Genomic DNA, 16,111 nt, shown 5'->3' on the forward strand with positions numbered 1-16,111 from the left:
AGCTTAACTCTGTGTTGTGTGTATCCTTGGAAACCTTTCTTTAAATACATTGCATTTAAAAGGGATAGTTCAGGGGGTTTTTCCGGTTGAAGCATGATTGTATACGATGGTGTCACACCAACAATGACTTTGTTGTGAGGTGAGAAAATCAGCAGGGAACTGCTGGTCCACTGCTGCCTCATTCACTGAGATGAAACTGAATGAAGGATTTCTAACACCAAAGTCACAAGATAACAGATTCTAACTTACTGAAGGAGACAGCAGTGGATCAACAACTCTGTGTGCTGTGATGTAAAATTGCTGATTTTCTCTATGGACTTTGTTGTGGAGAGAGAGAGAGAGAGAGAGAGAGAGAGAGAGAGAGAGAGAGAGACAGAGAGGTTTATAAACTTAAGTTTCCAGCCAGAAAAACATACTGTTCTAAGTAAAAAAAAAACCCACAGAGACTTTCTTAATATATTGTGGACTTACACAGGTGTATGAGGAGCCTTTTGTGGATAAAGTTTTTCCTCCAGTGCCGGTTGGCAGCCATGTCAATCCATGGAAAACAGTGGTGACAGTGTTGCTAATGTTGCCAATGCATTCCCACACTTCAAACAACTTGAGCTGTTCATTTACTTAAGGATCTCCGCAGACAAACAGTATTTGCTATACATGTTGTGCAGATCCGCTTTTATCTGCTGATAATCAGCTGCAGTCACACTGTACAGTCTGCTCTCCATCTGGATTCGGACACTGCAGTGGGTGGAGGAGAACAAGGGGGAGGAGAGGAGGGGGAGCTGAGTAGGGCAGAGGAAATTTGGGTCACGCTTGAAGCTGTAATGATGGTACAATGCACCAACACGATCTCTGCTGCAGCACTGAATAAATCAGAAATGCAACACCCTTCACAGATAATAACTAATGGCTCCTCTCAACACCTCAAGCCAGCACACAATATGAATCTGCAGCCAAGGAGTTCGAGAAATGAATCCGACATCTGACACTGAAAGAAGTGAGTCACACACATACACATGCACATGCTTCACAACCACCTCGAGAGGCACCTAAACAAAGATTGATCAGAGCAAAGGGTATCAAGCAGGAGATTATAGAACCATGTTTCCTGAGTTTCCATTTCTGGCCTCCTAATCTGTTTATAGGAGTATATTCTTAATGGGCATGTGTGTGTGTGTGTGTGTGTGTCTGAGAGGTCATCCATCATGGATGGACCTCTGAGAGGGTGAGGGGACAACAGAGAAGGTTAATGTCAGTCTGGATCTGACTGGATCTCACATCTATTGAGCAAATCTCCAGTGACAATGCAGAGCAATTTAGCTGCTTTCTTGTCTTGTTTGAGTCTTCATCTGTTTTACATGGCAGATAAACACAGCCGGCAACCAACACACCACACAACAAAGTCACTGCATAATATTTCTCTGTCGCCCGAAAACTGAACCTTTCTAATGTGGAGCTGTCTCATGCACATTTGTTCCATCTGCTCTGATAACAAATGTTAGTGAGTTCATCATTTTAATAATTGTCCATTTGAAAGAGAAGAAAATGACATGCACTAATGTGCCAGCTGGGACTCAAATCATGGACATGTTGCTTGTGCCATAAATGTCTGTACAGTACATGCTCTAATCACTCAGCGACTCTATTACAGAGTCACCCCTGTTGCTTTTCTCATGTCGATCTCTGAGATTCCGGTGTACCGACGGTGACTGCTTCAAACTCTGCACTGTGACCATCTACTGCCTCTGTTTTCTTCTCTGGAATAGCCATAATCTCATTGCTCACCTCTATGCCATTCAATTTATGTGAGCATACGCTATAATCTACACTAACTGCTCTCCTTCTGTGCAAAAACCAGGCCGTACATGTCCTTGAACTACCCACACCTGTACGTCTCGCAGGTATAATATTCCTTTAATCTTCCTTGTAACTGTGCAATCATCCAGACTATCCCACTCCAACTTCACGGCAATTCCATGTCTCAAGTCCACTAAACCACACACTGGCCCCTTTATTGGTTATTTATTGTTAACCAAGGTATATGATCAGCCAGTCTCATCACAAAGTCGGCTGATATGTGGATATCTTATAATTTACCTCCAACATGTTTACATGATTGCTCCATCTCACCCCTGATTTCAAGAGAAAATGTCAAATATTTGGAATTTCTTCAGTTGGTTTGGAAGCTGCACGTCTGCTGTATGTGTAGCCGGCTGCATATTTAATCTGACAGGTTTCTGTTCTGTTATGATGGATTGAGAAAAAAGCGTATCTTCTCATTCTGGCTTAGCTGAGCTATAAGCACTGCAGAGAGTTGAAATATCTGCTGTATGTTTTTCCTGGACCCCCAAGGTTTGTATTTACTAAAAAAAAAAATTCTGAAAGCAAACATGTAACAATACACCACGTCCAAACGTTTCCATCTACCTCTGATGGAGCGAATGATACGGAGAAGTCTCATGGGGCTCATGTATTCATGAACCCCACATGAATATGAAAATCTGAGGGGGCAAAACATTCTCTGACAGAGTTCTCCACCCAATAAATAAATAAATAAATAAAAATAAATGCAACCAGCATGGCACGATCTCAGAACGGTTTAGAAAGGCTTCTCTTCTGATATCAGGACGTGCTCTTTTTACTTTGATTTGCCCCAAGACATAAGCTTTATGAGAATAAGCAGCGTGTCTTTGAACAAGGATCACAGCAAAATAAAACCTATTGAGCATCAGCCTATTTTTGTTGCATTTTCCTGAGGTGAAATCAACAAAATACTCACTATTCATTTGTGTTGTTTTCGTAACACCTACATGGAATTAACACCAATGTGCTGCACACAGCTTTTAATAGGCAAGAAATGACTCCAACCACAAAGGCATTAGCTAATTATTATAAACCATGTTCAGTTATCTCCATTATAGATAATGGAGATAACATCAACACCATCTCTGGTCAGTCATTAAATGTGTCAAAATCCCCAAAAAACATGCTTTAAAAGTGGAGAGGAGAAAAGAAGAACTGGGATGATTCTTTATATCAATCTTTCCTGAAGCTAAATACAAAACAGGCTGTGAATTAAATGCAGTGTTTTATTTATGTACCTGTATCAACCTTTCTGTAACTGGCACCGCTCCTCAGCAAATATAATGTGCACACTGGAATGTTTATATTACGAGTGCAACAGCAAGAAACCGTGAACTACATTAGCATTACAATGTATTTGTGTCTATACTTTTCGTACATTTATATATAAATGCTGGTGCATAAGCATTCTTAAAGAAACCACCTGGGTATTTGAAGCATCAGAGGCATCACATCAGACACTGAGTGAACGTAGTAAACATGGAGAGGGATGATTTCACTGACAATGATAACATTATCTAAATCCACACAAAGATGAAGAAGAGCCAGGTAAAAACTGAATTCTAACTTATTCTGAAATCGTGTGAAGTGGGAGGAGCTGCTTTCAGGTGACACACACAAACTTGTTTTTATATCTTAGTGAGGACACACCCTTAACATAATGCATTCCCTAACTCCTTAAATGCTTAACACTTAGCCCAACCCTAAAACCAGGTCTTAACCCTGAAAAAGCACTTTAAAGATGTTGGGCCCATGCCGACTAAATGTCCCCACAAGGTCAAAATGTAGTTATTTGATAAAGTTGCAAAACTTTACTTGTTGTGTTTTTTAGCACTAAAAAAATACCGAGGCAAGTCCCTTGTATGTTAGTAGCTACTTGGCAATCAAACTGATTCTGACTCTAAGAGCAACACAGTTGCTCAGCATGCATAGCATGCACTCAGCTGCCACGTGCATTTGCTGATTTAAAGAAATATATGAATACTTGTTTTAAAGCTTCATGGGCCAAACGAGAATCAAATGTCCATCATGGTTAAACACAGCCAAATAACTAAATTCATATATTAATGTGATATATTTTTAACATTAACTTCAGCAGGATATGTTTCTAAGAGTTTTTAAACCACAGGCCTCTTACTGTATCTGAAGGAAGATTTTATATTCAGTATTAGATCTTTAACCTAGAACTTTTTTTCTCCATCAATTCTTTTTCAATTTCTTTAGTTTTTCCTTCTCTCCTTACATTCAATAACCTGACCTGGAAAATGACTGAAAACCCGGCACAGTGCCCCCTAAACATGGTAAACATGGTAAACATGGTAAACAAGGTAAACAAGCCCATTCACCACCAATACTAAAGCTGTGTTAAGTCAGATGCTAGGATATTGACAAAAAAACGCGTGTGCAATGACAAATAATCCATATAGAAAATGTTCTCAAAAAAAGCTCTACTTCTGTATTATCCAATTATTTATTTATTTTTTACATTTAGACTATGTGCAACACAAATGATTTATATATGTCACCCATGCTCTGTGTCAATCGAATAACAACTAATAGACAATTGAGCTTGGTAGTTTTTACTTTGGCACCAAATAACATTACCTTTTTAAAAAAAAATCACAGACTTAGAGAATAAAGTCATACATTTACCAGAATAAAGTCGTAATATTCTAACCTTATTGTTGTTTTAGAAGAAGAGAGTTGTTCAAATGAGGACTGTGGAGCATTTTGTGGAATAGTACTTTAGAACAAACAAGGAGATACTTAATCTTTTGGCACATCAGCATCACATTGTCATCAGGACTTTGAAAAGTAAATCGCTGCTTTTGTGGAGGAGGAAATCGCTTTAACTGGTGCACTGCAGGGTTATCAGTGGATGCATCAGCGGGCCAATCAGAGGGGTTTTGTGGTTCTCAAGAAACAATCCGACTGATGATTAAGATTTTGGATCCAGAAGGAGTCGAGGTCCGGTGAGCAGTGTCTCCAACGCTGGCAGTACACCTGGAGAGACCCCAACGCCTTATGGCATATGGATTCATATGATAAACTAGAGAAACCACAAAACCCCTCTGAATGGCCCACTGATGCATCCACCAATAACCCTGCACTGCACCATTTAAAGCCAATTCCCCCTCCACAAAAGCATTTCCTCCAAGTCTGCCAAGTTTCTTGCGCTCCGCTTCTAAAACAACAGGTTAGAATATTACGACTTTACTTAAATTAAAACATTTGAATTCTTCCAGATATAGTAACAACTTGTAGTTCTGGTTTCCCCCCTCAATCCAAAAACATGCAGATTTGGGGATTAGGTAAATTGGACACTCTTTGTGGCCGTAGGTGTGAGAGTGAGAGTGAATGGTTGTTTGTCTGGCCCTGTGATGGACTGGTGACCTGTCCAGTGTGTACCCCGCCTTTCGCCCTGTCAGCTGGGATTGGCATGAGCGCCCCCACGACCCTCATGTGGACGATAAAGCAGTAGAAGACAGATGAATGAATGAACTTTGTTCAGCAATAGAAATGCACTGCAAATGGAGAGCAGGGAGAAGGAGGGACTTCTGCTGTCCACCATCAGCCAGAGGAAAAACAGGAATGAAGGATCACACCTCAGTGAACATACCAAACACCACATCACAGTCAGAATTTCACTCAGTACAAGTGATGGAAAACATCATTGAACAAAGCATTTCAGCATGGATAACGCATCCACACACACACACAGTGCAGCCGACTGCTCTCTAGCTGCTAAAGTGGTGACTAGAACGTCAGTTAACGTTCGAGTCATGTTTCAAAAACTAGAAAGTGTTCAGCTCTTCACGGCACCGTCTCATAGCTTGACTGATTGTTACTGGTTAGGGTGAGAAAATCAAAGAAGTGGATTGATAATGAATGGTGCCGAGCACAACATTCAAGATCTTCTAAAGTTAATGACACCAGTCCTCCATAAACAAGACGGTGTAACCTTTGAGGCGCCGCTCTGAAATCTGTTGTCAGTTCACGATTAACGAGCTGAATAATTGATTTGTCACTTGTTCAACATCAAATGAAGTCACTGAGTGTCCTTCACTTCAGACCTTCACTTGAATACAAACAATCTTTTCCGAATGTGGGAAAGTTAAACACGGAGTGCAATTATTCAGCATTGCCACTGGTTGAAAACATCAAAGAAATTGTGAATAATATACATCACTACACTGCAGGCATTTAATTCTGAAGCCATTTAACTGGAGAGAGAATGTGTACACAGAACAAGAACACTCTCTCACAGCAAACGCCACCATGTCCTTGATGTCAAGGGAAATCCTGATGTGTCTTTTCCAACATATGTATAAAACTATATCTTTGTATCTGTAATGATAGGTCTGTTAACAGTAGTGAGGATCATTGAAGGAAAATAAGTTCATTGTTTCACTGGTGGACATGAACACAATTCATATTGTAATGTCAAATCATTTTGAGAGTGAATATGTGATTTTCCAAATAGTATGTGTGTGTGTAATGTTTATACATTTTAGTTGAAGTCTAATTCAAGTGTTGTTGCATTCAGCTCGAGAGTTATGAAAGAACATGTGTCCATTGTGCCAAACTCTGCAAATCAAACCTTTTACAATTAAGCAACTTGTACATAAATGTACATATACAAATTGACTTCAGTCATAGGAAATTATATCCATACATATATGTATATACTAAATATACTATTAAGAATGTGTATATTTCAAATGGTTGAGGAAATGTCATTATCAAAAACTTGAGGCTTCCAAGTCAAGTCCCTGCAGAGGTTCCTGGTGTGTAGCTTTCACTCATGTGCCTTTGGACCAGAATAAATCCAGTGAAATGTGTCGCCTCATACAGCCGATGTTTAACTGCCACCTAGTGGCCAATAACATGAAGTACAGCATAGCTGTTCTGTACTGTACTGAAGGCAGCAACAGTAAATGTAGAATCTATCGTTTTGAATGAGTTCACTTTGTATCAAGGTGGTCGGTGGCTTGTTATTTTAAGTACAAACAAGAAGAATCAGTCTGTGGAACAAACTCCAAAATGTTACCATTTTTAAGCCATGTTGCTGTTAAATCAACTTTAGACTATATCAATTCCACACACAAACACATTTGTTGTGATGCTTCTTATCCAGTCATTAGTTAAATGCTGGTCTCAATAAATGAGCATTTGAACATGACAATGACATCTAACACAAAAAGTCAGAAGGTCAGACCTTTCCAACAAGCGCTTTCACAATGGACTCTACAATGTGACTTAGTTTATGGACATAAATATTGTATACATATGTATACATAGACCATGTTTTATGTGGTGGCAAAAGTAAAAGGCCAATATTGACATAAATACAAATGTCCAGGGTGGACGCGTTACCCATGTCCAAGTAGTTAACACTTTGTGCAGTGATTTCAAAGACATAATTCTAAAACTGTAACAATATATAATTTATATAATATAGCCCAAACATTTTTACTGTCTCTACAAAGTGAAGCATGTAATGTGTAGAATTGTTAGATTGTATCTGATCCAGTGATTTTGATCAGTATCGGAACAATACCAATTCCCATCTCTAATTTTTAACCTTCTTATCAATGTTTGAAAAACTAAAAAAGGGAACCATACGCTCACCCATGTAAAAACCTGCGTGGTGTGATGCTTTTCAGGTTTATTTTTTAAATCTGAGATGACAAGCAGGTGGAGCAATAAAATCTTTGGTAATTATTTTTATTTAAATAGCCCAAAACAGTAGGAATTGTTTCTATACACAGATTTAGACTCTTGGTTCATGTAAATTAAATACAACTTAATCCCTGAAACAGAAAAAAAGTGCACACTTTCACTCCAGGCCAATCCCAAAGATAAAATGAACAAAACAATTTAAGTTTTCAAAACAAATGAATATCTACCCCTTATGAACGGCTTCTTATGATTTGAATACTCTTATACTTTTCTTATTAAGATTTGTAGAAAGTCCTTTAGTGCAAATACATTGAGGAATAAGGCTTTTTCTGCATCAGAAAGGGTTACTACTGCTCGTACTGCAGCAGCTCAAGGAACAATGACAGGAGACACATGCAGAAGGTGATGGTCCAGGCTGAGCTTCAGCTGTGGCTCTGGTCATGTGGCTGTCTGTAGTTTCAAAGTGGAGCAAGAGACTGAAAAGAGGACAAAGGAAAACAGAATCAATGATTAAGTTGAGAATAATCAGGACACATAAACATAGCATTACATTTCTATTGTGGGCAGGTTGCTTTCCAAAACAATCCCAAGAGTCTTACCATCAAGTGGGCCACTGATCAAAGCTGTCTTAACTAGGTCATTGGTGACCACAGCAACTGGCTGCTGATGGAAGCAGTAAAACAGTAAAGAGAACACATTAACCACCAGAAATAAAAGTACTGAACACATAGGGCCTGTGCCTCTGTGAAAACACTTTTAGGTTTTAATACCAATGACACACATCTGAGGATCTCTGCCATCAACGCAGACAAATGATTGTATGAATGAAAACAGCAGGACTTGAGTGACTCTGTATGTCTAACACAGAGACTCCACAACTTCATTGGAATGAATGTGACCCTGTCTTAGAAAACTACAACACATTTTCTCAGGATTTGTCCAGGATTAGTTTAAAGAAGAGAGCTAAAATACACCTTGAGAAGAAAGACATACTGTTTAGGCTGGGAATAAACATCAGAACCGTGAAAATGTTGAGGGCAAAAACCTTAGGCTGTTTAGTAGGTAGAGGGCTCATAGGTTTGGCCAATTTACTTTTTACATATGAGACAAAGTACAAACGACAAGGCAAAAGTGTAACTCTCTGTAAGAAAAAGTTGTGTGAAAAGGCTGTTTTCCTCACCAGCTCTTAGGTTGGAGTTGGTGGACATCCATTATGAAAGGGAAAGTGGTTGCAGGCAGAATCCATTTTGTTCATCATGTTGACAGAGGCTTAAACAACCCCAGCTAACTCTTCTGTAAATCTCATCTTCAGACTGGGAAAAGAAAGAACAGAATGGTGGGTCAGTAAATGATGAAAAACCATTTAACAGTGGCCCATTCTTTTCTGTCATGTGGGGTGGGGGTGACTCAGATGGCCCCTGTGCACAGTGGGTGTCAGCACAGGTTGTCAGGACAGGTCGGCTGTGCCACTGCAATCAGCAACCTGACTAATGGTGCAACTCATCATTGTCACCCCTCAGAGTGGATCTCCAAAACACCAATATACACAGCAGGATTGTTTTGGAAGGTCAAGACGTTTCATTTTTGTGCAACAATGTTTGATCCTGAAAAATGTGTTTACACACACAGCAGCCCGTCATTTACAATTTAGAGTGCAAACTTTAAAACCTTCCAGTAACTCTTCTACTAAAGAAAACAACTCATCACTTTGGGCACATACACATTTGTAACTACATGTAGCAGATGCTGTGTCAGGAACAAGATGGCTTCTAGGACAAGTTAACATTCTATAGGTGAATTATGGAAAAAATAACACCAAAAAAAACCTGGTAAAAGTGAAATAAACAGACCTTGAGAATAGAAGGTTAGCCTCCTGGTCAATGACGAGTGTCCTGGGAGGGAGGAGGGACAGGAGATTTAAAGACTCCACAGCACAACATCCTTCCTCTTGCAGCTGCTGGACTTATCCAAATGAGACAAAATGGGCGATATCGATACAAAACGTGTGTCGTTATAATAAACCACCACATGTAAACACAGCAGTAGTATGAGGCTGCATGAGATTTGGCTGGGCAGCCTTTTAAATCGTCATCGCCTGTACATTTCAAAAGTGAAAAGGTGGAGTCAGATGGCCCCTGTGCACACAGTGTGTCCTCAGTTTGGGTCAGATCAGGGTTTGATGCCACTGCAACAAAGCCCTGAATGATTAGTGCAACTCATCACTCTCACACCCACCACTCTTAAATACCAATTTACCACAACTACCAGAGAAATGACAGGCCTGCTTAATTTGAGCATAGTCATACATTTCTTAACTCAAAGAGGAAAAATAAATTAATCTCTCATATTCTTTGTGTAATATTCCAATAGTTTAACAGTACCAGACAAAGAGTACATATCTGATATTATGTATATTTGTTATCAAATGTAATGTGTGAATATATATATATATATATATATATATATATAAAGTGAGTATTGAATGTAATAGTAAGTGCGTTTCCGAATGAACGTGGCTATTAGATAAAGGTTTAGCGTTGAATCAAAAATGCTCATCGACACGTTTGCAGATCTATTTCACGTCAATCACATCCTGGAATATACGAACGATTCATGAAATAGTACTTTTTAAACAAAAAACCCAAAAACCAAACCCCTCGTTTACTTGGATCCTGGACTCGTAAGGTCCAGGCTGTTCATAGTTACCTTGTGCCTCTGCAGGGAGCTTCATGCGTTTCCCACCGCCTGCCGGTGTCTGTGCTGATAACACGAGTCTCTTGATTGATCTGCAACAGGAGAAGTTAACAGCATAAGTTAGCTGCACACGTGCACACAGCGGAGCCAGTTAGCCACAGCGATGCTAACGCAACGAGGCTCCGCGCTAGGCCCAAAAACAACAAAGCTAAACAAGGAAGGAAATGCTTACTCGTAGCGGGTTAGCCATGCTAGCAACTTAAATACGTTTATTTGCCGTTAAGCTGTTCACTCTAAAACAAGACTGTTAACAAAAATACACCGTGCACGTCGACAATAAACAAGTAATAATTACCATTTCCGTTTGTAGTGTTCGCGCCCTGTGCCTTATGCCGTTTCCCGCCTCGTATCTGAACGGGTCTTCTTTTTTTGAGGTTTTATGGCGGTTAACAAACAACGATTTGCTGCATTACCGCCACCATTTGGTATGGAGTGTGGATAAAAATGTGGATCTAATGGCGCAGGTCCATCTGATCTGATCTGATCTGATCTGCTCTGCTCTGCTCTGCTCGCCACGGCACGGTTTAGGTTGCATCTCCACTACAAAAAAAGTACCTACTCAAAATGGGCGGAGTCATCACTGCGGGGACTTGTTTTACACGCGCGACACACACACACACACACACAAACACACACACACACACACACATACGAGTGATTAGTGACTTTACACCAGACTCCCGGTAGTTGTCTAGGATTGATAAGTAGTTTTAACTGATCTACAGTTCGGCTTGATTGTGTCTCTTCCATGACATTGAGCTAGTGCATGCTGAACTGTTTCCTCTTTCCCACAGTGATCACATCTGCCAGTATTGTGTTTATTGATTGTGAATAGTGTTTTGTTTAATCACGTTTGGCCAAATGTAATACTTGATATAACACTTTCCTCTTTCCTGCTTCTTTTAGTGTACCTAACCTCTCCCACTATCCTTTGGATTTTGAAAAAAAACATCTTCCTTTTCTCTCCTCTCATTGTTTTTGCCAACTCTCCTTTAGTTTTTGTTTAATGATGCTTTTCATTTCTGTTTTGCTTAATTTTATTGCTAAATCTATGTCAGTGTGTCCTGTTGCTGCCTTTGCCACCTTGTCTGCTATTTCATTTCCTGTAACCCCAGTGTGTGCTGGTATCTAGTCCCATCATCTGAATGATGGTGTTTGCTGTTCTATAAAAATGCCTTGTCTGCTTTCTAAGTGACTGTACTGTGGGCTTGTGAGTGATGAACTTGAATCTGAGCAGATGATTGTTTTTAGTGGTTGTATTTCCTCAGCCCATTGTACTGCTAATACAACTGCAATTAGTTCTCCTGTGTATACTGTGATACTGACACTGTATCACTTCACCGGTTACATGTTTTAATTTGAAATTCTGGGAAAAAACTCCTTGTATTTTTTGGGATGGGTTTTTTGATGCATCTACAGTATGTATACTTGAATGAAACCATGGTTATATATAGGCAACCTAGGCTTATAATATAGGCAATATACAATATATGTCAATATAGGCTTGTATTGAATATGGATTATAGCTCAGCATTCCTTTGTTTTTCCTCTCTAACAATGACAGTTAAAAGTTTGCTCCACCAATGGCAAGTTGTGTTCTGGTCACATGCACAGTCACGTCACATGAAGAGCAGCTGCAGTGATTGAGACGCAATCCTTCATCTGAGAGAAAATGTGTAATATTTATAAGGGATTATTTACAGAAATTGAATGTTACCATAAGTGTGTTTGAATAAGTGTTTAAATGCTTTAACAAAGATAAAGAGAAGTCTTAAGTATGTACTCTAGGCAAGATTCTTCCTTTACCATTGGTCATCCTCTTGTGCTGCCACAGTTTTACAGGAGCCTGGATGGACAAAACTGTCTCCCTGACTACATTTCCTACACTGCCATATGCCATTGTGTCTGTAATGCATTTCTAACAGAGACCACAAAGTGCATGGATGAGCCAAAAGTTGCATTCAAATGCAAATGAACTTTTATATTAAAAGATAGCAAAGGGATAATTCACTATATCACACAACACAGCTTGTTAGTACTGCCATGGAAATACATATACAGTCTTTTCATATTTACACATCAAGTGACAACCAAACAGAAATCATAAATACCTTTTTTGTTAACTTTACAACAGCTATATGAGACCAGGATTTCATAAGAGAAAAGAGCACTATTAAATAACTAGAAACCTTCCCTATCATTTACAAGGCTTGGAAACACAGTGGTTAAAATAATCCAGCAAAAACAAAACCATAAAATGTTCTTCTCCAGTGAGTAAAATTAATACAAGTCTAAAAACAGTCATTAAAATCCCTTTGTACAAAAGACTATACAACTTAATGCAACATCTTCAACAGAAATGTTTGCTTATATTGGCATGATAAAATCTGTACAGCTTTAGTGTTTCCTGCAGCAGAGTTGGAGGGATTGTGAGCCGGGATGATTGGTTACCAGGTTTTCTGTGATGCTCTGTAGGCCGACTGAAAACCAACCGTCATAGACTGTGGTTATGTAGCTGCCAAGACCCTCGTTCATTGGCCTCAGTGCTTCGTCTAGCAGCAAATCAGCAAGATGCTGAGCTTGTAGCAGATACTTCAAAATACATGGTTCGCTAATGTCTAACCAATATATTTGTCAATATAACAATATAGTATTTCCTTGTACCATATTTTAACAACAGACAGAATTGTAGAATTGTAAATTGTAAGTGATGCAGAATAGCTCGACTAGTATTACATGTATTTCTCAAAAGCTGTCAGTGATATACAGTATTTCTAAACTAAAACCTTTACTGTCTGATGGGGTCAGACATGCACAGTGTTCCAAGTTACCCATTTGTTAAACTGTACTGTGGCAGATATTGCACATGCACTTTGCAATTACAGATTCAGAGTTGATGGATGAAAACTCAACATTTTAATAAGAGCAAGTGTTCTCATTTACCTCTGAAAGTGTTTGGTCACACAGATACTTTTGGTTGTACGTGCCAAGTGAAACTTACCACTATCCCCAATACGACAGACTCATTTAGCATTTGGGACTATGTTCCCAAATTGGGAAAAACATTAGATTTGTGTTGAAGCCATTGAGAAATATCTTGCGCAGGTCATTACATTTTTTTTGACTTTATATTTCTTAATCAAATAAATAAAAAATACATCACTCACATACTTTAGATCATTGTGGGTCATAGTGGTAAGTTTCAAATTGTACAAGGACACGGAGGACCAATAATGTACTGTCCTGTAAAATGTTCATAAAGCTGGGTTTTGAAGGTATTAAAATAAAATGAAAGAGCTTCAAATTGTAAAAATAAGTGCTCATGGGTAATTAATGTGGACCTCATGAAACAGCACATTATTTATCATGCTTGAAATGTTTTGGGGCAGAGAAAATACATATACTGAACTGCTGGGTAAATGAAACCACAACTATCTGCATGGCTGAACAAAATTAGTGGTAAGTGAGAAGAATTGTTTTTTTTCCTGTGATTTCAGGGGCTGAACCCCAAGCAGAAAGAACATTTTAAAACCTCAGAAAAAATGAACACACAGCTGAAGAAGGAAAAGAATGAAATGTTTGGCACTTAGGCTGTTACTTCTTCATGGCTTCCTCTGAGGACCAACAATGGTTGAATCACAACTTGCAAAAAAAAGAAAACGTAAAGAAGAAAACCTTTGTCAGGGATAAAGGACTTGTGCAGCAAGATTCCAGCTACAGCAAGTCCAGAAGTCCTTGCTTGTCCCAGTGAAGGCTGTTAAATAAGAAATTTGAAGCAGATGTCATCACTGAGGTCTTGAAACGCGAGGGAAAAGGAAATTTCTAATTAACATACATTTCTACAGAAGTGTAAATGCAGAAAGAAGCATGGAGACCTTTTGAAGTCCCACCCTTTGGCACTGTCATAAATACAACTCTTGAATAACCAGGTCCTGCAGCACGACGTTCAAACACAACACTCCCACCATTCTCTGCAAACCCACTCTACAAGTACAAAAACGTTTATAAATAGAGTTCATAAATGAGTGGTATTAGAGACGGCGTCATGATTACACCGTCCAGAGAGTGTGTCATTTTAGCTTTGTCTGAAAGAGAGAAAAAAGTTCACAAACAAGTAAAAGTGAAGCTGTACACAGAGAAGCGTTGGTTGCATTGAGAGACTGCATCCTTTGTAAAAGGCTCCAGATAACGCTTTGTGTCTCTGCTCACTTCTCCCCAGAGTTATTTGCTTTTTTTATTCCAGCATGCTAATTAGTTTATCTTTTTGCCTGAAGGCAGTAGCACTGAGGGTACTGATAATGTAGTGTGTGTGTGTGTGTGTGTGTGTATACAACTAGGACGGAGCCCCATTTTCAGAGACAGGAGTTGCGTTTATGGAGCTTAGTTGTCTCTGGCCAGGTTCATGTACCTATTTGTCTTTGTGTTTTTGTACCTGCCATAAATACATGTGTAGGTGTGTGTGTGTGTGTGTGTGTGTGGATGACAGAGGTTAAGATAAACCACAGAGGGCGGGGGGAGGGGGCTCCCCTCACACTTCACTCTCAGTGGAGGGTTTGCGCATGGAGGTCCAGCCGGTGTCGGGCAGGCTGTGCTGGGCATGACGTTGCGGGGTAATAGCAGAAGGAGTCAGGGTGGTTATAGAGGAGCATTCAGACGCTTCTTCCTGGAGGAGCTGCTCCGTCTCACCATCATCAAGTGAAGCACTGCTGGCTTGCAGGGAAACGGTGTCTGTACGCATGCAGGTATGCAGGCCGCCTCGGGATGGCTTGATCTGTTTTAGGTCATCCCAGTAAAGCTCTTCATTCGACAGGAGACGCACGCCCTCCACAATACGGATTTTTTCCTTGGTGAAGCCTCCATCCACTCCCCCCTAGACAAAGAGCACAATTAGTTTAGATTAGCAGTTTAAGTCGCAGTTTAAAGTATCGTTTTCTCGTTGAAAAAGATGTATTTCTTTGTTAGATGCTCTTTCTATTTTCCTTCATTCCTTCCTAAACCCTCACTCCTTGGTGAACGTTTACAGTATAGGTTGGAAAACCATGAACAAAGCCTTAAAGGTTCAGCCTGTTAAAGATAAAGTTGCAAAAGCACTGCAGAACAAACACAGCACAATCCATGCAAAGCAAGTCGGTTCCTTTTAGTAATACTGCACTTATTTTTGAGTTAGTTTTTCATTTTCAGATTGTGGTGCTACAGGTATATAATAACTACAAACACAAACAGCAGACTGTCATCCTGTGTAATTTGGAGTCAAATCCCATGGATTATTTTATGGCAGAGAAAAAAAAGGAAGATGATGTATATTATTTTTCTGCAGCAAAAAAGAACTACTCATGGAAATGATTCAGTCTGTTATAGCAGGAATAATATGACCCTTGCAATTTCATCTCCAGTGTGAAAAAAACAGATCACCACATCACTCACTGTCAGTCTTCTTACATTAAACTGTTGTTTGTATTCTTCTTTTTATTTATTTTCAATCAAACTCATAGAAGTTTGGTCAGTTGGTGCAACTGAGTGCAATAAACAGATGAATTATGAACAGACTTAATTTGAGGCTTTACGAAAAACATGTTGCAGTAAAACAATCAGGATTTTCATGAAATATATTCTTGATTTTATGACGTTTCAGTTATACCACAGCTCTATAACAGACCAGCCATACTATGCAATGTACTTTTAGCCGTTTGTGGTTATTTCAAGGCTTTCCTATTGATTTGAGATTACTTTATCAGCATTGATGACAAGAGAGAATCCTTGCTCCCTGTTAAAAGGGCAATTTCAAATGTGGCATAAACCCTGGCACACTATTGAT

The 16,111-nt window shown here is 39.3% G+C and overlaps 1 protein-coding gene, 1 long non-coding RNA gene and 2 other non-coding genes across 9 annotated transcripts in view; all 4 read right to left on the reverse strand.

Moving 5' to 3' along the window:
• Nucleotides 1-7,571: 7,571 nt before the first annotated feature.
• LOC131459632 (uncharacterized) lies at nucleotides 7,572-10,830 on the reverse strand. Of its 4 annotated transcripts, none has more exons than XR_009240261.1 (6): nucleotides 10,592-10,830; nucleotides 10,249-10,328; nucleotides 9,393-9,499; nucleotides 8,723-8,855; nucleotides 8,142-8,205; nucleotides 7,572-8,018 (listed from the first exon to the last, which is right to left on the reverse strand). It is a non-coding gene; the product is annotated as an uncharacterized LOC131459632 (long non-coding RNA). The 4 variants fall into 4 exon arrangements; XR_009240260.1 differs by having other exon boundaries at nucleotides 9,393-9,504; XR_009240263.1 differs by lacking the exon at nucleotides 10,592-10,830 and adding an exon at nucleotides 10,469-10,585.
• On the reverse strand, nucleotides 8,944-9,056 carry LOC131460163 (small nucleolar RNA SNORD67). Its single transcript, XR_009240346.1, has one exon. It is a non-coding gene; the product is annotated as a small nucleolar RNA SNORD67 (small nucleolar RNA).
• On the reverse strand, nucleotides 9,661-9,772 carry LOC131460162 (small nucleolar RNA SNORD67). Its single transcript, XR_009240345.1, has one exon. It is a non-coding gene; the product is annotated as a small nucleolar RNA SNORD67 (small nucleolar RNA).
• A 1,426-nt stretch (nucleotides 10,831-12,256) lies between the features above and the next one.
• The window catches only part of LOC131459372 (low-density lipoprotein receptor-related protein 4-like), a 96,663-nt gene continuing 92,808 nt past the window's right edge, over nucleotides 12,257-16,111 (reverse strand). For 2 of the 3 annotated variants that reach the window (XM_058629124.1, XM_058629123.1), the window contains exon 38: nucleotides 12,257-15,166. In XM_058629124.1, coding sequence (XP_058485107.1) covers nucleotides 14,825-15,166 — 342 coding nt within the window. In that variant the 3' untranslated portion in view covers nucleotides 12,257-14,824. The remainder of the gene's footprint in view (nucleotides 15,167-16,111) is intronic. The other variant, XM_058629125.1, reaches the window with a different exon arrangement.

This window comes from Solea solea, chromosome 5 (genome assembly GCF_958295425.1).
Source record: "Solea solea chromosome 5, fSolSol10.1, whole genome shotgun sequence".
In the NCBI taxonomy this organism is placed as follows: domain Eukaryota; kingdom Metazoa; phylum Chordata; class Actinopteri; order Pleuronectiformes; family Soleidae; genus Solea; species Solea solea.